The sequence below is a fragment of the Macaca fascicularis genome, chromosome 15 (genome assembly GCF_037993035.2).
Source record: "Macaca fascicularis isolate 582-1 chromosome 15, T2T-MFA8v1.1".
NCBI lineage: Eukaryota > Metazoa > Chordata > Mammalia > Primates > Cercopithecidae > Macaca > Macaca fascicularis.
Window position 1 is genome coordinate 58,075,537 of NC_088389.1, and position 24,262 is coordinate 58,099,798.

Below are 24,262 nucleotides of genomic sequence, written 5' to 3' on the forward strand. Positions count from 1 at the left end.
GGCTAAGTGATTTCCCAAGGTTGCATAGTAAATGGAGGGAGCCAGACTGGAACCCAGGACGATACAGCTTTTATCAGTTAACTATGCTATTTGAAAGTCAGAATAAGGTAGTTTAAATTGAATTCACCATAGAAATGGAGAATTCACCCATTTCTGAATACAAACAACTTAAAATGTCCTATTATAGATTATAAAATAGTCTATTTAAATAGTCTGCAATGGGTCATTATATAAATAAAAATGCAATTGCAATTTTTTGGTAAGGTTGAAATTTTACAAATTTTTAGGAACTTGGTATTTTAAAAGTCCTGAACCTATAGTTTGTCATTGATTAAGGAAAAAGGTAGGAGCACCTTATGCCTTGGAGTTTTCGAAAAAATGTGGGTAAGAAGCTAGAAATCTGCGTTGTACGGGGTATTGTGATATTGTTAATTGTAATTTGCTTATTTTCACTGTAATAAATGACCTTCAACACAATTATTGAATTTTTAAAAACTTTCTTTGAATAGTCTTTTGCCAGCATTTTGAGGAATGCTTAGAGCTGAGCTATTTGATGGCTTCTAGAAACTGACCCACAGTTCTCTGTGTGGTTGTCCTGAGTTTTTCATTTTCATTCATTTAAGAATTTCATTTAATATGTTCATACTGTTCTGTCCATTAAGAAAAAGAATTTCATTTAATATTCTAGCCTGTGGAAACAAGTAGAAGTAGTAGTAGCAGCAGCAGTGATCTTAATAATGACAATAATAATGATAAAATGGCTGCATGAGAGTAGAGACCTTATGTTTTTACCCTTCTGTTCCTAGCACTGGAATGGTGTCTAGCACATAGTAGGTGTTCAGTTGTAATTGTTGAACAGGTGGATAGATAAATGAATAATAAACAGTACCAGCATTTATGAAGTGTTTTGTAGGCACTACAGTTATCTCATTATTTTCCCAACAATAGAATAAATATTTACTGCCATAGTTCACCCAGTCTAACTCATCACTGATTGTAAGGCAAAATTTTATGTGCAACTGAAAAAGAAAAAATGAGCTATAACACAAAGCTTTCTTATCACTTAGATTTTTCTAAATTCACATGTGATAAACATATTTATGAGATACAGAGTAATATTTCAATACATGTATATCGTGTTTAATGGTTACATTAGGATAATCCTCTCTTCTAGTACTCAAAAGTATACAATAAATTATTATTAATTACAGTCACCCTACAGTGCTGTAGAACAACACTAGAACTTATTTCTCCTGTCTAGAGAGAATTTATTTTTATTAAATTTTTGTAGATACATAGTAGGGTGTACATTTTTATGGACTACAAGAGTTTAATTTTTTTTTTTTGGAGACAGAGTCTTGCTGTCTGTCTCCCAGGCTGGAGTACATTGGCACGTTCTCGGCTCACTGCAACCTTTGCCTCCAGTGTTCAAGTGATTCTTGTGCCTCAGCCACCTGAGTGGCTGGGATTACAGGTGTGTGCCACCGCGGCCGCTAATTTTTGTAGATTTAGTAGAGACAGGGTCTCACCATGTTGACCAGGCCGGTCTTGAACTCCTGACCTCAAGTGGTCCACCCATCTCAACCTCCCAAAGTTCTGGGACTATAGGCGTGAGCCACTGTGCCCGGCCAAGAGAGATTTTGAAGTCCATAATAGTCACATCAGGGTATCCATGACCTCAAGCATTTATCGTTTGTCTTTGATCGAATCATACTGTTTATTTTTTAAAGTACAATTAAATTCTTTTTACACAACACCCTGTTGTGCTAGCAAACACTATGTCTTATTTATTCTTTTTTTTTTTTGAGATGGAGTCTCGCTCTGTCGCCCAGGCTGGAGTGCAGTGGCGCCATCTTGGCTCACTGCAAGCTCGCCTCCCGGGTTCACGCCATTCTCCTGCCTCAGCTTCCCGAGTAGCTGAGACTACAGGCGGCCGCCACCACGCCTGGCTAATTTTTTGTATTTTTAGTAGAGATGGGGTTTCACCATGTTAGCCAGGATGGTCTCCATCTCCTGACCTCCTGCCTCAGCCTCCCAAAGTGCTGGGATTACAGGTGTGAGCCACCGCACCCGGCCTATTTATTCTAACTACATTTTTGTACCCATTCACCATCCCTCCTTGACCCTCGACTACCCTTTCCACTCTCTGGTAACCATCCTTCTTTGCTCTATCTCCATGATTTCAGTTGTTTTGTTTTAGCTCCCACATTTAAGTGAGAACATGCAATGTTTTCCTGTGCCTGGCTTACTTCACCTAACCTAGTAACCTCCAGTTCCATCCATGTTGTTGCAAGTGACGGGATCTCATTCTTTTTTTATGGATTAGTAGTACTCCATTATATGTATGTACCACATTTTCTCTATCCATTTGTTTGTTAGTGGACACTTAGGTTGCTTCCAAATCTAGCTTATTCTGAATAGTGCTGCAGTGAACATGGGAGTGCAGATGTCTCTTGCACATACTGATTTCCTTTCCTCAGTACACCTAGCATTGGGTTTGTTGGATCATATGGTCATTCTATTTTTAGTTTTTTTGAGTCACCTCCAAACTGTTCTCCATAGCATTTGTACTAATATACCTTCCTACCAACAGTGCAAGAGGGTTTCCCTTTTCACCTTATACTCATCAGCATTTGTTATTGCCTGTCTTTTGAATAAAAGCTATTTTAACTGGAGTGAGATGGTATCTCCTTGCAGTTTTGATTTTGCATTTATTTGACGATCAGTGATGTTGTGCACGTTTTTATATACCTGTTTCCCATTTGTATGTTTCCATTTGAGAAATGTCTATTCAAATATTTTTCCCATTATTTAATCAGATTATTACATTTTTGAGTATAGAGTTGTTTGAGTTCCTTATATATTTTCGTTATTAATCCCTTGTCAAATAGATAGTTGGCAAATATTTTCTCCTGTTCTGTAGGTTGTCTCTTCACTTTGTTGATTGTTTCCTTTGCTGTGCAAAAGCTGTTTAACTTGAAGTGATCCCATTTGTCCATTTATTTACTTTGGTTGCCTGTGCCTGTGGGGGATTGCTAAAGAAGTCTTTGCCCACTCCAGTGTCCTGGAGAGTTTCCCCAATGTTCTCTTGTAGTAGTTTCATAGTTTGAAGTCTGAGATTTAAGTGGTTAATCCATTTTGATTTGATTTTTTGCGTATGGCAAGAGATAGGGGTCTAGTTTCATTCTTCTGCATATGGATATCCAGTTCTTCCAGTACCATTTATTGAAGAGACTGTCCTTTCCCCAGTGTATGTTCTTGGAACCTTTGTCAAAAATGTGTTCACTGTAGATATATGGATTTATTTCTGGGTTTTCTGTTGCACTGATACACATGTCTGGTTTGTTTTTTTTTTTTTTTTGAGATGGAGTCTTGCTCTGTTGCCAGGCTGGAGGGCAGTGGCACGATCTTGGCTCACTGCAACCTCCTCTTTCCGGGTTCAAGTGATTCTCCTGCCTCAACCTCCCGAGTAACTGGGACTACAGGCACTTGCCACCGTACCCAACTAATTCTTGTATTTTTGGTAGAGATGGGGTTTCACCATGTTGGCCAGGATGGTCTCCATCTTTTGACTTCATGATCCACCAGCCTTGGCCTCCCAAAGTGTTGAGATTACAGGTGTGAGCCACTGCACCCAGCCTGTGTCTGTTTTTTATGCCAGTATTATGCTGTTTTGGTTATAGGTTGGTGCAAAAGTAATTGCGATTTTTGCCGTTTTTTTTTTTTGTTTTGTTTTGTTTTTTAAATGGCAAAAAACCGCAATTACTTTTGTGCCGACCTAACACTATACCTCTGTAGTGTAATTTGAAGTCAGGTCATGGGATTCCTCCAGTTTTGTTCTTTTAGCTTAAGATAACTTTGGCTATTCTGCCATCTTTTGTGGTTCCATATAAACCTTAGGATTGTTTTTCTATTTCTGTGAAGAATGTCATTGGTATTTTGATAGGGATTGCATTGAATATGTAGATTGCTTTCGTTAGTAATAACATTTTCACAGTATCGATTCTTCCAATCCATAAACATAGAATTTCTTTCCTTTTTTTGTCCTTTTGAGTTTCTTCCATCGATTTTTTATAATTATCATTGTAGAGATCTTTCATTTCTTTGGTTGATTCCTAGGTATTTTATTTGTAGCTATTGTAAATGGGATTACATTTTTATTTCTTTTTTAGATTGTTCACTGTTGGCATATAAATATGCTACTGATTTTTGTAAGTTGATTTTGTATCCTGCAACTTTATTGAATTTGTTTGTCAGTTCTTATAGTTTTTTGGTGGTCTTTAGGTTTTTCAAAATATAAGATCATATTATTTACAAACAAGGATATTTTGACTTTTTCCTTTCTAATTTGGATGCCCATTATATGTTTCTCTCATCTGACTGCTGTAGCAAGGACTTTCAGTACTATGTTGAATAATAGTGACAGTGGGCATCCTTGTAGTCCAAATCTTAGAGGAAAGGCTTTCAGTTTTTCCCCATTCAGTATGATACTAGCTGTGGATTTATTGTGCATGGTCTTTATTAAGTTGAAATATGTTCCTTCTCTGCATGGTTTCTTGGGGGTGTTTGTCGTGAAGGAATGTTGAATTTTATCAAATGCTTTTTCAGCATCAATTGAAATGATCATATGTTTTTTATCCTTCATTTTCTTGATACAATGTATCACATTGATTTATTTGCATATGTTGAACCATCATCCTTGCATCCCAGAGATAAATCCCACTTGGTCATGATTAATGATCTTTCTAATGTACTGTTGAATTTGGTTTGCTAGTATTTTGTGGAGGATTTTTGCATCAATATTGGGTTATTGGCCTGTAGTTTTCCTTTTGTGGATGTGTCTTTTTCCAGTTTCAGTGTTAGGATAATGCTGTTCTCATAGAATCAGTCTGGAAGTATTCCTCTTCCTTTGTTTTTTGGAATAGTTTGAGTAGGATTGGTATCAGTTCTTCCTTAAATGTTTGGGAGGATTCAGCAGTGAAGCCATCAGGTCCTGGACTTTTCTTTGCTGGAAGCTTTCTTATTATGGCATCAATCTCATTATTTGTTATTGGTCTGTTCAGGTTTTGGATTTCTTCATGGCTCAATCGTGGTAGGTTGTATATGTCTAGGAATGTGTCAGTTTCTTCTAGATTTTCCAATTTATTGGCAGATAGTTGCACACAGTAGCTGCTAATGATCCTTAGAATTTCTGTGCTATCAGTTGTAATGTCTCCTTTTTCATTTCTGTTTTTATTTGTTTCGGTCTTCTCTCTTTTTTTCATAGTCTGGCTAAAGGTTTGTCAATTTTGTAAAACTTCTCAGAAAAACAACTTTTTGTTACTTGTGCTTTTGTATTGCCTTTTTCATTTCAATTTCATTTATTTCTGCTGTGATCTTTATTTCTTTTCTTCTACTAATGTTGGGTTTGGTTTGATCTTGCTTTTCTAATTCTTTAAGAGGTATCATTAGGTTGTTTATTGGAAGTTTTTTCTTATTTTTTGACGTAGGCATTTATAGCCATAAACTTCTCTCTTAGTTCTACTTTTGCTGAATCCCATATGTTTTGGTATGTTGTATTTCCATCATTATTTATTTCAAGAAGATTTTCAATTTCCTTCTGAATTTGTTCATTGACCACTGGTCATTCAGGAGCATATTGTTTAATTTCCATGTACTTGTATAATTTCCAAGATTTCTCTGTTATCCATTTCTAGTTTTATTCCATTGTTGTCAGAGAAGATGCTTGAGATAATTTCAATTTTTTTGAATGTTTTAAGACTTTGTAACCTAACATGTGGTCTGTCCTTGAGAATGAGCCATGTGATAAGGAAAATAATGTGTATTCGGCAGCCATTGGATGAAATGTTCTGTAAATATCTGTTAGGTCCATTTGGTTTATAGTGCAGGTTAACTGTGATGTTTCCTTGTTGATTTTCTGTCTGGAAGATCTGTCCAAGGCTGAAAGTCAGGTATTTAAGTCTCCAGCTATTACTATGTTGGGGTCTCTCTTTAGCTATAATAATACTTGCTTTATATATCTGGGTGTTCCAGTGTTGGGTGCATATGTATTTACGTTGTATTATATGTGTTACATATGTATATGCATTGTGTTTACAGTTGTTATATCCTCTTGTTGAATTGACCCCTTTGTCATTATATAGTGACCTTCTTTGTCTCTTCTTATAGTTGTCTTGAAATCTATTTTGTCTGATGTAAGTATAGTGATCTTGCTCTTTTTTGGTTTCCATTGGCATGGAATATCTTTTTCCATTTCTTTATTTTCAGTCTATGTGTGTCTTTACAGGTAGAGTGTGTTTTTTGTAAGCAACAGATCTTTGGGTCTTGGTTTTTTTTAAATCCATTCCACCAGTCTGTGTCTTTTGATTGAAGAGTTTAGTTCATTTATGTTCGGTGTTGTTATTGATAAGTAAAGGCATATTCCTTCCATTTTGTTATTTGTTTTCTCGTTGTTTTGTGGTCTTCTCTTCCTTCTTTCCTTCCTTGCTGTCTTCCTTTTTAGTGAAGGTGATTTTCGCTGGTGATATGATTTCATTTCTTTTTATTTTTTATATATCTGTTGTGTGTTTGACTTGAGGTTGCCATGTGACTTCCAAATACTTATAACTCATTATTTTAAGCTGATAACAACACTGCATAAACAAACAAACGAACAAGCAAAAAGAGAACTAATAAAAACTGTACACTTTAACTTCATCTCCCTACTTTTTAACTTTTTGTTGTTTCTGTTTATATCTTTTTATACTTTTTATGTCTTGAAAAGTTGTTGTGGTTATTATTTTTTGATTGGTCCCTCATTTAGTCTTTCTACTTAAGAGTAGTCGACACACCACAATTAGTGTTACAATATTTTCTATTTGTCTGTGTACTTTCTATTTTCTGTGACTTCAGTACTTTCAGATGATTTCTTATTGTTTATTAATGTCCTTTTCTTTCTCATTAATGTACTCCCGTTAACATTTCTTGTAGGACACATCTGATGTTGATGAAGTCCCTCAGGTTTTGTTTGTGTGGGAGTCTTTATTTCTCTTTCATATTTGAAGGATGTTTTTGCTGGGTACACTATTCTGGGATAAAAGTCTTTTTCCTTCAGCTGTTTGAATATATCATGCCACCTTCTTCTGGCCCGTAAGGTTTCCACTGAAAAGTCTGCTGCCAGACCTATTGGAGCTCCATTATATGTTATTTGTTTCTTTTCTCGTGCTGCTGGTTATTCAGGCCCAAGGACTCTTCAGTAAGCAGGTGATGAATCCTGTCAAGAGTGGGTCCTTCTTTTCAAAGCAGCAGGTTCTCTTCTAGCCCAGGGTGTATCTAGAAATGTCATCCAGGAGCTAGGGCCTGGAAAGGGTGCTTCACGACTCTGTCTGGTGCCCTGTCTTGCTGTGACTGAGCTGGTATCCCAGATGCAAGACAAAGTCCTCCCCACTCTTCCCTCTCCTCGCCTTGAGCAGAAGGAAGTGTTCTCTTTGGAGCTGTGAGCTTTGCAGTCTGGGGTTAATGGAGGGGTGATGCCAGCAGCCCCTTAAACCATCCTGCCTGGCGTCTCAGTAGGTCATGTATCCTCCTCCCCTATGTCCACTGGCTCTGAGCCCAGTTCAGCCCTAAGACTTGCCCCGAAGTTGCAGTTCTTGTGGCCTACACTGCCTTTCAAGTTTATTTAGAGGCCCAGAGCACTGTAGCCCAAGATGGTGATGTTTGCCAGAACTCAAGTTCTGACTGCTGAAATGGGTGATTTTCCTCTGGCTTGGGCTAGTTTAAATACTCCCTCCACGTGTGGGCATCAGCTGAGTTCTGTTCAATTTTGCTTTCTGCTATAACAGGGAAGCCCTGAGTTCAAGGCAATGTCTCACAATTGCTGTGCTCTCCTTCTCCCAAACACGGTTTATTGTACTGTGCAGCTGCTGCCAGGGGTTGAGTGAGAGGTGGTGTTGGTGATTCAAGAGAGTTTTTTCTACCTTCTCACTTCCTCTTTCAGTGAAATGAAGTTAAAAACAAGTAGTGTGAGTGTTCATCTGATTTTTGGTTGTTATGAAGGTGCTTATTTTGTGTAGATAGTTGTTAAATTGGTGTCTTTCCAGGAGGGACAATTGGTGGAGCTTTCTGTTCCACCATCTTGCTCCGCCCCTCTCTCTAGAGGTAATTTTTTTTTTATCTGTTAAGCAATCTCTCCCTATCCTCCCCTCCCCCTACCCTTCCCACCCTCTAATAACCACAATTCTACTCTCTACTTATATGAGCTCAACTCTCTTAGCTCCCACATATGAATGAGAACATGCAGTATTTATTTTTCTGTGCCTGGCTTATTTCACTTAACGTAATGTCCTCCAGTCCATTTATGTTGCCATGAATGTCAGGATTTCATCCTTTTTTGTTCATTTATCAGCTTTTATTTTAGAATCAGGGGATACATGGGGGTACATGTGCAGGATTATTACAGAGGCATATTGCATGGTTTTGAGATTTGGGGTATAACTGCACCTGTCAACCTGCTGTGAGCATAGTACCCAATAGGTAGCTTTTTAGTCCTTGTCCCACTTGCTCTTGCCTCTCTCTAGTAGTCCACAGTGTCTGTTGTTCGCATCTTTATGTCCATGTGTACCTGATATTTTGCTCCCATTTAAAAGTAAGAACATGCAGTATTTTGTTTTCTGTTTCTGTGTTAGTTCACTTAGGATAATGGCCTCCAGCTGCATCTATGTTGCTGCAAAGGACATGATTTCATTCTTATATATGGCTGCATAGTGTACCATGGCATATATGTACCACATTTTCTTTTTCAGTCTGCCATTGATAGACACCTGCAGAGGACATGATTTTGTTGATTTTTATGGCTGCATAGTAATCAGTTGTGTATATGTACCACATTTTCTTTATCCAGTCCACTGTTGATGGATACCTACGTTGATTCTGTGGTTTTGCTGTTGTGAATAGTGCTGCGAGGAACATATGCATGCTTGTGTCCTTTTGGTAGGACAATTTATTTTCCCTTGGGTATATCCCCAGTAATGAGATTGCTGGGTTGAATGGTAGTTCAACTCTTCGTTCTTTGTGAAATCTCCACACTGCTCTCCACAGTTGGAGTAGTTTACTTTCCCATCAACAGTTGTTTAAGTGTTTCATTTTCTCTGCAGCCTTGCCACCATCTGTTCTTTTTAGAGTTTTTAACAAAAGCTATTCTGACTGGCGTGGGGTGGTATCTCATTGTGGTTTTGATTTGCATTTCTTTGATGATTAGTGATGATGAGCATTTTTCATACGTTTGTTGGCTGCTTGTATGTCTTCTTTTGAAAAGTGTCTGTTCACATCATTTGTCCACTTTTTGTTTTATTTATTTTTATTTTTATTTTTTTTAGACAGAGTTTCACTCTTGTTGCCCAGGCTCGAGTGCAATGGCACACTCTCAGCTCACTGCAACCTCTGCCACCAGGTTCAAGTGATTCTCCTGCCTTAGCCTCCCAAATAGCTGGGACTATAGGCACACGCCACCATGCCTGGCTAATTTTGTATTTTTAGTAGAGATGGGGTTTCACCGTGTTGCCTAGGCTGGTCTCGAACACCTCACCTCAGGTGATCCATCCACCTTAGCCTCCCAAAGTGCTGGGATTACAGGCCTTTGCCTACTTTTTAATGGGGTTATTTGTGTTTTGTTTATTGATTTAATAGGTTCCTTATGGATTCTAGATAGTAGACCTTTGTTGAATGCATCATTTGCAAATATTTTCTTCCATACTGTAGGTTGTCTGTTTGCTTCCTTGATAGTTTCTCTTGCAGTTCAGAGGCTCTTTAGTTTAATTAGGTCCCACTTACCAGTTTTTGTTTTTGTTGTAATTGTTTTTGGTGTCTTAGCCATACATTTTTTGCCAAGGCCAGTGTCGAGCAGGGTATTTCCTAGGTTTTCTTACAGGATTTTTATCATCTGATGTTGTACATTTAAGTCTTTAATCCGTTTTGACTTAAGTTTTGTATATGATGATATGTAGAGGTCCAGTTTCATTCTTTTGCATGTGGATAGCCAGTTATTCCAATACCATTTATTGAACAGGGAGTCTTCTTCCATTGCTTATTTTTGTTGATTTTGTGGCAGATCAGGTGGTTTTAAGTGTGTGGCTTTATTTCTGAGTTCTCTGTTCTGTTTCATTATTCTATGCGTCTGTTTTTATACTAGTATCATACTGTTCTGGTTATCATAGCCTTGTAGTATAGTTTGAAGTTCAGTAATATGATGCCTCTGGCTTTGTTCTTTTTGCTTAGGTTTGCTTTGGCTATTCAGGCTCTTTTTTGGTTCTGTATGAATTTACAAGTTTTTTCTAATTCTGTGGAAATGAATTTATATTGTTAAAGTGGCCATACTGCCCAAAACAATTTATAGATCAGTACTATTCCTGTCATTCTCTTTTTCACTGGCTGGGTCATATTTCTTTTCTTTTTCTTTTTTTTTTTTTTTGTTAAAACAAGTTTATTAGGAAAGCAAGGGAATTAAAAAAATGGCTGCTCCATAGGCAGAGCAGCTGCAAGGGCTGCTGGCTGGCTATTTTTATGGTTACTTCTTGATTATATGCTAAACAAGCGGTGGATTATTTATGAGTTTTCCAGGGAAGTGGTGGGCAATTCCTGGAACTTCCCTTTTCAGATCATGTAAGGTAACTTCCTGACATTGCCATGTCATTTGTAAACTGTCATGGTGCTGCTAGGAGTGTTTTTTTTTTTTTTAAAGCATGATAATTAGCACATAATAAGCACTGAGGATGACTAGAGGTCACTTTCATGATTTGTCATCTTGGCTTTGTTGGGTTTTGGCCAGTTTCTTTACTGCAACCTGCAAGGTTTTTGTGACCTGTATCTTGTGCCGACCTCCTGTCTCATCCTGTGATTTAGAATGCCTAACCTCCTGGGAATGCAGCTCAGTAAGCCTCAGCCCTTATTTTACCCAGCCCCTATTCAGCATGGAGTCACTCTGGTTTGAATGCCTCTGACAGAGTTGCCCTGGTTCAGTGGCCTCTGGCATATTTCCCCTCTCTCTTTTACAAGGGAACCCTTAATCCTAAGGATGGTAGAGGGACAACGATCCATATTCTGTAACTTGAGCCTGAATAGGGGCAATGATATTCCTGCCTAACTATTAAGGTCTCTTTTATTCAGGGTAGAGAGGAGCTGAGTCAGAAAGCATTGGTATGTCGAGGGCCATTCATAACTCTGAGTTCTAACAAAAGTTGATATCCATCCCTCTTGCTTCTTCTGAGTACCAGCCAGAGATGAGTGGTTGATTCACAGGAATAAGCAGAGTCAGTCTCAATTGCAGAAAAAAACTCAAAAACAACTAATGAGACAGGTGTACCATAGTTCTCTCTCCAGTCCTCATTTTTACTAATGACAAATCATGGTAAGACTGATTGGTAAGACATAGGAGTCCCAGGCTGTTTGCTTTATTATACTTGGCCTGGTTATTTGCATAAAGTGCAACAGGAATAAGTATTTTTCCCATAGGCTTTCTTAATTGGCTTTGATGGAACTTTTTTTTATAAAAGGAATCTCAGGTTAGACTTTTTTCAAAAAGTCGAGCCCAGCAATGGGTTTGTATCCTCAAATACCTATGAGTTTAGTAAATTCCTTTCCTCTGGAGGTCCCAAGATAACTTGGGCTCTTGAGCCTATCAGAAAGTGACATTCTTTACTTACCAGAGGTCAGAAACCATGTACAGGGACTGTGTAGACAAGGTGTGAGACCAGTTTTCCCAAGGGGCTTTTATTGGCTCTATAAGTCAAGATTGATTCCTTAAAGGAAAGCACACCATTCTAGTCAAAGCCTTGGTAAAATAACAAATTATTCCAATTGTGTCATGTTGCAAAAGAAAACATTCTTATTCCACTTATGCACATAATTGTATTGCTATAAGTTAAGAATACTTACAAATAGTTTCCTAATTCTGGAAAAATCAGATAGAAACAAATATGCTCCAAATTTTGTTCACAGGAGTATACTTTACTCAATTATTAAAAGCTGTTAATCGCTCAAAAGTTTCCTTGATTCTTAAAAACAAAACAAACGATCAGCAACATTTTAAGCAAAAAGTCAAAAAAAGATTATTTTAGTCCTCTATTAGTTAGGTCCATGCAGTTAATGCCTGTCTTGCTTAATAGTTGTGAACATTTCAGCTCTCCATGAGTCCTGAATGCTTTTTCCTCTGAAGTCAGAATCTCCAGAGTTATCAGAAGCCTGCATTCAAGAATACCTGTTAGAGTTCTATAGTTGATTTTAAAACGACTGTCTGAAGAGGATCAATACAAGACAACAATTGTCTGTGGATGACAAAAGTCTTAGGACAGCCACTATTAACACCACAATTGACAAGTTAATTTTGCTTCTGTGCCATATAGCAATTTACATATCAATTATAATTATTAATAACATAGACTGTCATTTCAGAATAATGGGAGTTTCTCATAATTTTAACACACATACCAGTAACATATTTATACAAATACAGCCCAAAGAAAGCCAAATACCATCTCATATTTGGCAGTGCTTCCTGTGTGATGTTTATACCAAATAAGCCAAATATGTCATTTTTTGACTCAGGGGACCTAATATCTAAGAGATTAATTAGGTCAGAAAAGATATAATTTATAACTTGATTTAAGCACTTATTAGTTTTAAGCCAATTGAAGCTTTTTTTACATCACACACAACATATGTAAATACACAGACAGAAGATCCAGTAGTTGTAAGATTTTTTACTTCCCAGTTTTTTTAATTAGATTACTGGCTTCAGGGTGGAGCCATTGGAGGAACAGGACCAGGAAAGCATGCAGTTTCTACAGCCTAATAAGCAGGCATAGCTGGAATGCAAAACAGATCCCCCAAATTAAGGGTCCTATTTTTATACCAGATCCTGCATCCCAAAAAAAGAGGGAGCCAGCCCATCTCCCATGGAGTCTTATCTCTCAGTGGGGTGTGGGGACATTTCCATACCTTCTAGGGGGCCAAGAGCATGTTTCTCTAATCCAAAAGTGCGGAGTCAAGTATTAACCATAACTGCCATTAAGCATGCCCAAAGGTACATTTCCTACCTAGTTCTCTCATAATTCAAAGTAATTTCTGATACCTTTCAAAGTAAAAAATGTCAGATAACTCAATGCAAAACAGAACAGAGCCTTAGATTGTTTCTCGGGTTTCATGAGGAAAACAGAGGTTTTTCCCAAAACAGGTCTGTAGTGCCTCCTCTGTTTTTCCCAGGGAATCCCAGGCTGTTAGAGCTTGAATATGTGCTTTTTTTTTTTTTTTTTTTTTTTTGGAGACGGAGTCTCGTTCTGTCGCCACGGGCTGGAGTGAGTGCAGTGGCACCATCTTGGCTCACTGCAACCTCTGCCTCCTGGGTTCAAGGAGGCCTCAGCCTCCCGGGTAGCTGGAACTACAGGCGCGCACCACCACACCCAGCTAATTTTTGTGTTTTTAGTAGAGACGGGGTTTCACCATGTTGGCCAGGATGGTCTCGATCTCTTGACCTCGTGATCTGCCCGCCTTGGTCTCCCAAAGTGCTGGGATTATAGGTGTGAGCCACTGCGCCCGGCCCCACATTTTCTTTATCCATTCATCTGTTGGTGGCCCCTTAGGTTGATTTCATATTTTGACTATTGTAAATAGTGCTTTAGTAAACACGGGGGTGCGATATGTCCTTGCTATACTGATTTCCATTTCTTTGGATAAATACCCAGTAATGGAATTACTGGATCATGTGGTAGTTCTATTTTTAGTTTTTGAGGAACCTCCATTCTGTTTTCCATAGTGGCTGTGCTACTTTACTGTCTCATCAACAACATATGAATGTTTCCCTTTCTCCAAATCCTCTTCAGTATTAATTTTTTTCAAGTTTTTGTTAATAACCATTCTAACTGGGGTGAGATGATACCTCATTGTGGTTTCGATTTGTATGTAACCACATGATTAGTGAAACTGACGATTTTTTTTCATATGCCCTTTGGCCATTTGTATGTCTTTTGAGAAATGTCTGTTGAGATGCTATGCCCTTTTTAAAATTGGATTTTGTTGTTGTTGTTGCTTGTGTTTCTTGTATATTCTGAATGTTAATGCCTTATCAGATGTTTAGTTTACAGATATTTCCACTAATTCTCAGGTTGCCTCTTCACTCTGTTGTGTTTCCCTTGCCCTCCAGAAGCTTTTTAGTTTGATAAAATCCCATTTGTCTGTTTTTGCTTTTTTTTGCCTGTGCATTTAAAGCTGTATCCATAAAATTTTTGCCCAGACCGATATCCAGAAGCATTTCGCCTATGTTTTCTTCTACTGGTTTTATAGTTTCGGGTCTTAGATTTATGTCTTTAATCCATTTTGAGTTGATTTTTGTTTATGGTGAGAGATGAGGGCACTTAGAATTTTTTTATACCTATTGTAAAAACTATCTTAGACTCAGTTAGAAATAGATTTTTAAAATTGTGTCATTAATGTGTGTGCCTTAAAAGGAGAATAAATTTGTTCAAGTTATTCTGAAACAACTTTACATTCAGAGTCTGACTCTTGTGCATCATTTCTCAACTGAGTCGATTTTTTTTTTTTTTAAACATAATATTGGCCTTCATGACATTAAGAGTGTTGGTAATGCTCTACTCTCTCTGGGAATTTCTTCCAAGCTGCCAAAACCCATTCTGCAAGTATTGATGCTATCACTTTACTATTTGACTAACCTCAGAGTTTATTTTTTCTGAATTGAAATATATCTCTGCTAGTTAAGCAACTTTTCTTCAAAGTTACCAAAATATAAACCAAAATGTTAATAGTGGTTTTCTCCAGTGGTGTTTGGAAGTGGTTCTTATTTTCTTCTTTATAATTTTCTGCTTTCCAAAATTTCTAAACACACATAGACACATGTGTACACATGCATGTACACATGCACAGTTAAAACATGGCCTTGCTTCAACTGTGGATCATCATCACGTCTCATCTTCTGCAGTCTTATCATTTGGGGAATTCAGGAGTAGAATTCATTATTCTCCTTGGTGGTCATGCTTGCTGCCTGGGATGTAGAAAGTCCCATCAGTCAGCCCCTGGTGGGACCAGGTTCTCTGCTGACCTCCAGTGGCCTTGGGCTGTATGGCACTAAGCAAGAGGCGTTCATATGTTTGCTGGTCAGTGCAGAACAGACCCACACTCACGTTTTTAGGAAAGTAATTTGTAATTGTACCTTGATTAGGTAGCACACGCGCCCATATACCTGAGTTACTCTTACCTGTCTGTCTTCCAGTGCAACTAGGACCTTACTTATTGGAAATTGAGATGCTTTTTATAGGAACTATGTATAAGTACCATAATAAGAACAAGAAAATATGAAGTGAAGAATTTATGTGCATAGAACAGAATTTGGATGAGCGGTTAAGCCTGAGTTCTGAGTCAGCTTCTAGGCTTTGCTTATCAGTTTTCTGTTGAGGTCTTTTGTTTTGTTTTTTGAGGATATTTGTCTTTCTGGGTTTTTTTTGTTGTTGTTTGTTTTGAGGGGTACAGTTTGGGAATGAGAAGAGGTATATAGGCAGCAGTGGTCCTTCTCCTAGGACCAGAAGAACAATAAAACTTTCCTGTTGAAATGATCTGCCTCTTTGTATTTTCTGCCATGGATAACCATCGCAGGGAGAGACGTTGCTGAAACAAGAGTATGAGGCAGTTTCCCCATTTGGAACCCTGCTGGGCATTAGTGAGGCAGGCAGGCAGGCAGGACCCATCAAGGAAAAGTAAGTGACCATTGGAGCAAAAATACATGCTAATTTTTCAATCAGTGAGCTGTTAACCTTCTGGGATTTATAATTTCTCTGACATCCATTTTAACATTTGCTCTATCCAGTTAATTTAAAAAACCCATTTATTATACCCCTTAAGTCATTCTTTGTTATATTGTCAAAGTGTCACATTCTAATTATCTTAAAATCACTTTTGGCCGAAGCTTGTTAAAAAAAAAAAAGTCAGCATTATGTCTGAGATTATTGATCAATGTAATTTTAAGGTTTTTGCTTTTTAATAATTAAACGCCACAGCATCATGCAGCATGCCTGCTGCCGGGATGTTGTTTGAGAATGAATCAAATGAGTATCTAATCCCCTAATAGTTTTCAAATATTTTAAATCTTTTTATCTCCATAACCAGAATTCTAAAGCAACCTAAAGGTTGTAATGTTTGTTAATAGACTCTTGTGATTTTTGCCACAACTATTACGGCAGCTTCCTTACTAGTCTCCCTGGTTCTCTACTACTGCCAGGTGAATTTTTTGAAAGCCCAGCTCTACAGCTCAGTGGCTGCTTATCACAAACAGGATAAAATTCAAACTCCATCAGCTTAGTGCTTAAGACCCTCTAGAGTCTGTCTCTAACCTTATTTATTCTACTCCTAGTTTATGCAAACTTGCTATTAGCACACTGCTTTCTCATTGTGCCCACTAATTCATCAAGTTTAGAAAGTTAAAAGCATTATATTGTCTCCTGTAGTGCATCTTGCTGTCCATTTTCATACTGATACTTAGGACACAGATGGAAAATAGATGTTTTCTATTAGACTAGTTTCTTTGCTTCTGAGTCCATCTCATATCCTCCAGATCCTTTGGATATTAAAAAGTCTTTGGGTATTAAAAAAGATTCCTTGACTTCTTGTTGACAAAGTAGGCACCAGCTAGGCTAGTTTACCTTTATTAACATTGAATATTGAACCTAAATGAAACCTACTAGGAATATTTTACTTTCGTAGGGTTTCATATTATTGAATTTTAGTCTTAAAAATTTTTATTATTATTGATTTTTTGCCAGTATGAAAGACAAAATGTTATATGGGAGTTTTAATTTGTAACTTTCTGATTACAACTGAACATATGTAATATGTTTATTGGCAATCTGTGTTTCTTTCATACACTGATCGCTTTAGCTCACTTATCTTTTTGGTAATCTTTTTTTAGTTCATTCTTTTTATATTCTGAATACTAATCAGTTGTCTCTAGTACATGTCACAAGTACCTTTCTTCCTGTCTGTCTTAAAAATTCATGGTTTTTTTAAAATGTCTAGATGCTTCCTGGCCTTGTTGGCTTCAAAATCTGGCAATTGTCTTGGCTACATGTGGTCTTGATACAGGGTTGCAGGTCCTTTTCAAAGTAGATGCTGTCTCCTAAGTACCAGGAGGCCGTAGGAGATTTTTCATATTTGTGACCCAACTCCGCAGGTTCCTGTATCACCCCAGCACTTAGCAGATGTCCTCTGGAGACATTTCTTTTGCTTATGCAGGTATAATTCTCAGCCCTAAATCTGCAACTGCAGACTTAATTTCCAAAACGAATTACACAGGAAACCTATAGGAAAGAAAATGGCTAGTGATCTTTGCTTACCCTAGGAATGGTTCTTCCCTTCCTGGAATGTCAGTTCCTTTAGTCTTCATTGCTTTCATGATTTCTGATATCTTAAAAATATGATACACTGTAATCCCAGCACTTTGGGAGGCCGAGGCGGGCGGATCACAAGGTCAGGAGATCGAGACCATCCTGGCTAACACCATGAAACCCCGTCTCTACTAAAAAAATACAAAAAACTAGCCGGGCGTGGTGGCGGGCGCCTGTAGTCCCAGCTACTTGGGAGGCTGAGGCAGGAGAATGGGGTGAACCCGGGGGGCGGAGCTTGCAGTGAGCCGAGATCACGCCACTGCACTCCAGCCTGGGGTACAGAGCAAGACTCCATCTCAAAAAAAACAAAACAAAACAACAACAACAACAAAAATGATACAAAGTTTTTTCTAGTTGTTGCAGTAGGACCAATACATTTCTGCTACCCACTACACCCTGCTTGCAAGTGGAAATCCATTTGTAGATTCCCTTTTGGATTTTCTGTGAACTCAATAAAAACATCTGCAAATAATGACATCTCTTCCTTTCCAGACTTTTTTTTATTATTATTACTTTGATCAAGAACTCCAAATCAGTGTTATAGAGAAGTGATAGCAGGCATCTTTTTTCTTTTTTGATCTCAACTTGAAAGCTTTTAGTATATCACCATTCAGTTGTTTGTTACTTGTTTATTTATCCTTTTTTCAGTTAAGGAGGTTCTCTTCCTAGTTTACTGAAAGTGTTTAAGCATGAATGGATATAGATTTTTATCAAATGCTTTTCTGCTTTTGAGAGATAACAAAATTTTTCTCTTTTATTCTGTCAGTGTTGTGCTGTACATTAATTGGTTTTCAAATATTTATCTAAACTGAAGTGCTAAACTAAATCCAGCTTTCTTGTGATGTATTATCCTTTGTATGTAGTGCTAAGTTTCTTAATATTTCTTTTTTTTTTTTTGAGACGGAGTCTCGCTGTGTCCCCCAGGCTGGAGTGCAGTGGCGTGATCTGGGCTCACTGCAAGCTCCACCTCCCGGGTTCCCGCTGTTCTCCTGCCTCAGCCTCCCGAGTAGCTGGGACTACAGGCGCCCGCCACCTCGCCCGGCTAGTTTTTTGTATTCTTTTTAGTAGAGACGGGGTTTCACCGTGTTAGCCAGGATGGTCTCGATCTCCTGACCTCGTGATCCGCCCGTCTCGGCCTCCCAAAGTGCTGGGATTACAGGCTTGAGCCACCGCACCCGGCCTTTAATATTTCTATTCAAGTTTTGCATCTGTGTTCTTGAGTAAGATTAACAAATACTTTTGTTTCCTCATAATTTTCTTATCAGGATTCCCATAAAGATTACGTTGACCTCGAAAACTAGTTGGGAAGTGTTCCCTGTTTTTGTATTCTCTGGAATAGTTTGTGTAAAATTGCCATTATTGGCTCCTTAAATGTTTGGCAGAATTTACTGGTGAAGATGGCTGGGAGTGGAGTTTCATTTGTGGAAAGGCTTTGAATTAGATTTGGGTTCTTTAATAATTGTAGGATTCTTTTTTGAGATGGAGTCTTGCTGTGTTGCCCAGTCTAGTCTTGAACTCCTGGGCTCAAGCAAACCACCTGCCTTGGGGCTGTGGGCATGTGTCACTATACCTGGCAATAATTTTAGGATAATTTATATCTTCTGTTTCTTCTAGTGTCAGTTTCAATAAGTTATATTTTCATGGGAGTTATATGAATCATCAAACTTATTGGAATTAACTTACTGATAATAGCTATCAGTGGAAGGATCTTAGAAGTATATTTTTTGAAAGAGAAAAACATGAGGTCATACCAGTACTTCCAATTCAAATTATTATAGGGTTTTTACTTAATCACTCAGTTTTATATATTTTTTCCTTATGCTGAAAATCTTAATTCTTAATGGCATTAACATGATTACTCATGTGCTTTATCGGTAATATATGTGTATGTATTTAATTTCAAAATAACAATGCCAGTACTAAATTTTTTTAAAATTTTATTTTGTTTTAATGTTAAACATTTCCATGGTTCCAAAGTCAAAACTGTAAAACCAAAGTATAGTCAGGGAATTTATCCTAGACCTCTCCATCCATTTTCTCCCATGGTGTTTTTTTTGTGGGTAGAGGAAAGACAACTATATAAGCAAGCATATATAGACATGGAAATATGTGTGCATGTATATACATATGTATTTATATTTCTTCCCCAAGTTTCTTCTCCCTATTTCTTATACAAAATATTTGACCTGTACATGCTCTTCTGCACCTGGGTTTTTTTTTGTTTTTTTTTTTTTAACTTATCTTGAAGATTGCTCCTTAGCAGCAAACAGAGATCTTTTTTATTTCTTTATATTACAGCCTAGTACTTCATTATATGGGTACCATACTTTATTCAGCCAGTCTCCTATTGATAAGCATTTGGAGAAATAGTAACTTTTTGTTGTTGTTGTTGTTGAGACAGGGTTTCACTCTGTCGCCCAGTCTGAAGTGCACTGGCACGAACTTGGTTCACTGCAACCTCCACCTCCCAGTTTCAAGAGATTCTTGTGCCTCGGCCACCGGGTAGCTGGGATTACAGTCGTGCGCCACCATGCCTGGTTAATTTTTGTATTTTTAGTAGAGACAGGGTCTTGCCATGTTGGCCAGGCTGGTCTCAAAATCTTGACCTCAAATGATCCACCCACCTCAGCCTCCCAAAGTTCTGGGATTACAGGCATGAGCCCCTGGGCCTGGCCAAAATACTAACTTTTAAAAAGGCATTTTCCATTCTCAAGACTACAACACTGTAGTGTTGGCCATTAGAACTATTTGATCTAATTTTTAAACACTTTTTGTTTATACATCATGCAAAAATTCATTTTATAGCCAGACACAGTGGCTCACAACTGTAATCCCAGCTTTGGGAGGCTGAGGCGGGAGGATTGCTTCAGTTCAGGAGTTCAAGACTGACCTGGGCAACATAGTGAGACCTCATCTCTAAAAAAAAAAATTTTTAATTAAAAAAATTTAAGAAGATTTGCCAGGCATGGTGGCACACACCTGTTGTCCCAGCTACTCTGGAGGCTGAAGTGGGATGATTGCTTAAGTCCAGGAAGTTAAGGTCACAGTGAGCTGAGATCGTGCCACTGCACTCCAGCCTGGGTGACAGAGCAAGACCCTGTCTTCCAAAAGAAAAAAAAAAATCCAAGTTTCTTTTTTTTTTATTTTTATGATTTCTCAGGTTATTTATCATTGTAAGTAGGATAAGCTCAAGTCTTTGTGGCTTTTGCTTTATTACAGTTGTCTTTATTTTATTTAAAAGACTTCTACTTGTTTATGGTACCGCTCTCTCATTTCTCAATTTGTAGTACCAATTTAATCTCATTAAGTCCTTGCTTAGGTAATAGAACCCATCATCTTTATAACACCCCAAAGACATAGTCTCTCCTTGTAATTTATCAGGTTGAAAAGGGGCATGTAGTTGATATGTATCTATTACTCATCTGCTTCAAGGAAGTACCAACTCCCAAAGCAGACAGATTATTGTCTGTGTTAATTATGTATAAATTAAAATGTCTTACTTTAGATTTCTGTGATTTGATGAATAAAGCATTCTTTTCAATCTCAGTATGACCAGTTGTTCCTGTTGTTTATTCATATGTGTCTTCTGTTTAAAGAATTTTAGTAATCACTCATGATTTCTACTTTATAAATCCATGTGGAGTTTGCCAAAGTATTATATAATCTTAGTTACTTAGTTTGCCAAAGTGTTATATCTTTTCTCCAGCCCCCCTTCTGAGAGCTCATATTCCATTTTAACCTCTAATATACTTTTAGTATTTTTGATTGTCTATAGTAGAGAGAATAAAGTACAACCTCGACTAAACAAAATATTATAAGTACTTTTGCCTCTTCCTGGACCATGCAAAGACTTTAGAATATTTAGCATAATTTACCTCCTGCTTACCTTCCCTCCCCAGCTTATATGCTGCTCTCAGGTATTTTAACGTCTGTCGAACCCCATAAGGCATTATTATTATTGCTATTTTTATAGTCATTATTCATGTGCCATGCTTACTGTGGCATCTGTTGTATTATTTAATTTGATGCTTAAGACAATCTTACGTGGCAGAAATGATTATCCTTATATAATAGATGAGAACTAAGGCATGGAGAGTTTATGCATTTTACAAGTTCACATGGCCAGTAAGTCACAAATTAGGATTTAAACCCAGTCCAGAACCTGGTCTCTTAACTAGTGTAAACTCAAGTCCTGATTATTACTATTTTTTTCTCTCTCACTGAAAAATAATGACTTGAACCAAAAAGTTCTCACTAAGCAATTGTAAGATTTTTGACCATTAGGCTAATGGGCTCACCCTGACTACATATGAGGGTAAATAATTTTTTTTCATTCTTTTAGCTGACATAGCCCAGAGATACAGGATAAGCAAATACCCAACCCTCAAATTGTTTCGTAATGGGATGATGATGAAGAGAGAATACAGGGGTCAGCGATCAGTGAAAGCACTGGCAGATTACATCAGGCAACAAAAAAGTAACCCCATTCAAGAAATTCGGGACTTAGCAGAAATCACCACTCTTGATGTAAGTTGTAACTTTTGCTAGATTAAATGAACATTCCCTGATTAATGTAAACAAATTCTAATGCAAACAAAAAATCTGGACATTCTCCTATAGTTTATTGCAGTGGATTTGACATACATATACTTAATGAGTTGAATTTTTTTGAATTAATCTCAAGGGAAATACTTACATTATACTGAACTTCTGGATGAAAGATATAGCATACAGTAAAGCTGTACTAATGTGAATTGAGCATATATGAAAGCCTCAATTATAAAGAAATGGAAGTTAAAGTCAAGTATATACAACCAGAGCTTCTGTATTTTTCTTGTGGAGACCTTCAGGGTGTCTGCTCTAATCGCCCTTGTGTGAGCTCTTTTTATGAGTTTTAATGTCCTCTAAAATAGCCTCTGCTTAACGATAAGTTTAGCACACCCCTTTCTTTGTACACTGGGTAGTGTTTTAAAGACAACAACAACAAAAGCAAAAACAATTGAGTTTGGGCTCTATCACAATCACCAATCATCACTGTCAGGTTTGAGATTTGATTTTACCCTACTTGCAAGCTAAGCTAACCAATTACCATTTCATGGATTCTGTTAGAAGACACAAGACTGCTGGGTCAGAGACAAAGGAATTTATTGCTCACATCACAGCAAGTAGTGTGAGCATGTTTGCATTTGTTTCCTTGCCCTCCAAATCCTATGGAGGCAATACAGAGGACTCCCCAGATGGATACCTGCACATGCAGTGGGTTATGTCACAGGAGAGGGACAGTGGGCTTGGGGAACTCACTATTTCAGCAGTGGGTTATGTCACAGGAGAGGGACAGTGGGCTTGGGGAACTCACTATTTCAGAGCAAGCAGTAACCCTGCATTTGTCCTGGCTGGAGGCATTCCCTCGTATCAGTGTTGCTCGCTGCAAGCACAACTCTGAGAAATGGCCTGGATAAAGAGTAGTCAGAGTCTTGCATTTTTTGGTAGACCCAGTAAGATGGGTAGGAGTGTGAGAGAGCCATGGAGGAGTCTCTCCAACAGTCACAAGTTATGATTGATACATTGTTTTAACACATTTTAGAATTAGTCCCCTTACTTAGGAAAAGATTGTCACTGATCAAATAGTTATCTATTTCTTAAAAATTTTAAATGCTAGAAGGAAATGTTTATGATTATATTTATTATAGTTAAGATTGTTTTCAACCCAATGTAATCTTTAATAGTTTTGGACTAGGTGTTAAAAACTAAATATGCATTTATAGTCATACTTCATTTGAACAATAACTAGACTAAGATAAGGGGTAAATGAAATAACATGTTTATAAAACTGTGTGTTTGCAAAATAATTACATACTTTATTTTACAGCGCAGCAAAAGAAATATCATTGGATATTTTGAGCAAAAGGACTCGGACAACTATAGAGTTTTTGAACGAGTAGCGAATATTTTGCATGATGACTGTGCCTTTATTTCTGCATTTGGGTAAGTATCTTATTTAAAAGTGTGTTAGTGGGTTGGTTTGGCTGCCATGTTAAATTCCTATTGTATTTGGTCATTTTCTGAAGGTGATCTCTCCAAAAATGATCTCAGTCCTTTTAAAATCACCAAACAGTCTTTATGCCTGTCTCTGAATTCTTTTTAAGGTTTTAAAACTCTGTTTTTCTTTCTATAGTATTATCTGTTTCAGAATGTGGGCAAGCAGGAAAAAATGGACAAGTTAACAATTAACTCATTCATGCTTTTATTGAACTCATTTACTAACTCTTATCCTATGTTAGACAAAATGCTAATCTGTAGGGTTACCACAGTGAAACAACACACTGTCTTTCTTGTTAAGAAGCATGAGTTTTATCGTCGTCATTCGTCTCCATCTCTCCACCACCTTTTTTTATATCTTCCCTGTCTCAGAGGAACAATTCTTTCTAAGGCTAACCTGTTCTCTGGTATCCTTGTAACTGTCCTTTCAAACTCCTCTGGGGCTTTGATCCACCAGTTGTTCCTGCTTTCTTGTGTTTTCAACCTGACCCTTTTCAAGAACTGCTTTCCTTTTCTGAAAACATGCTTCTTTCTTTCCTGACCTGCCTCTTCTCTTAAGCTATAATGTCATCTTTCTTTTTATTCTTTTTTTTTTTTTTTTTTCAAAGAATAGTTTATGCCTGGCTACCTTGATTTTCTCAAATTCTAACCAGTAAAAAACTTAACCTTTTGGAAGCTAACTTTCACCTCCATTGCTCTAATGAAACTTGTCTCTACACATTCACAAAATGACTTCTTAATTACCAGATTGAGTGGTCTTTTAAACATCTTAATCCTTTTCAATTCCTCTGAAGGGTGTGACGTTC

The 24,262-nt window shown here is 37.5% G+C and overlaps 1 protein-coding gene across 2 annotated transcripts in view; it reads left to right on the forward strand.

Annotated features, from left to right (window-relative positions):
* Positions 1–24,262, forward strand: part of ERP44 (endoplasmic reticulum protein 44) — a 115,445-nt gene that overhangs the window by 54,241 nt on the left and 36,942 nt on the right. For both annotated transcript variants that reach the window (XM_045372557.2, XM_005581196.4), the window contains 2 exons: positions 21,760–21,944; positions 23,287–23,402. In XM_045372557.2, coding sequence (XP_045228492.2) covers positions 21,760–21,944; positions 23,287–23,402 — 301 coding nt within the window. The remainder of the gene's footprint in view (positions 1–21,759; positions 21,945–23,286; positions 23,403–24,262) is intronic.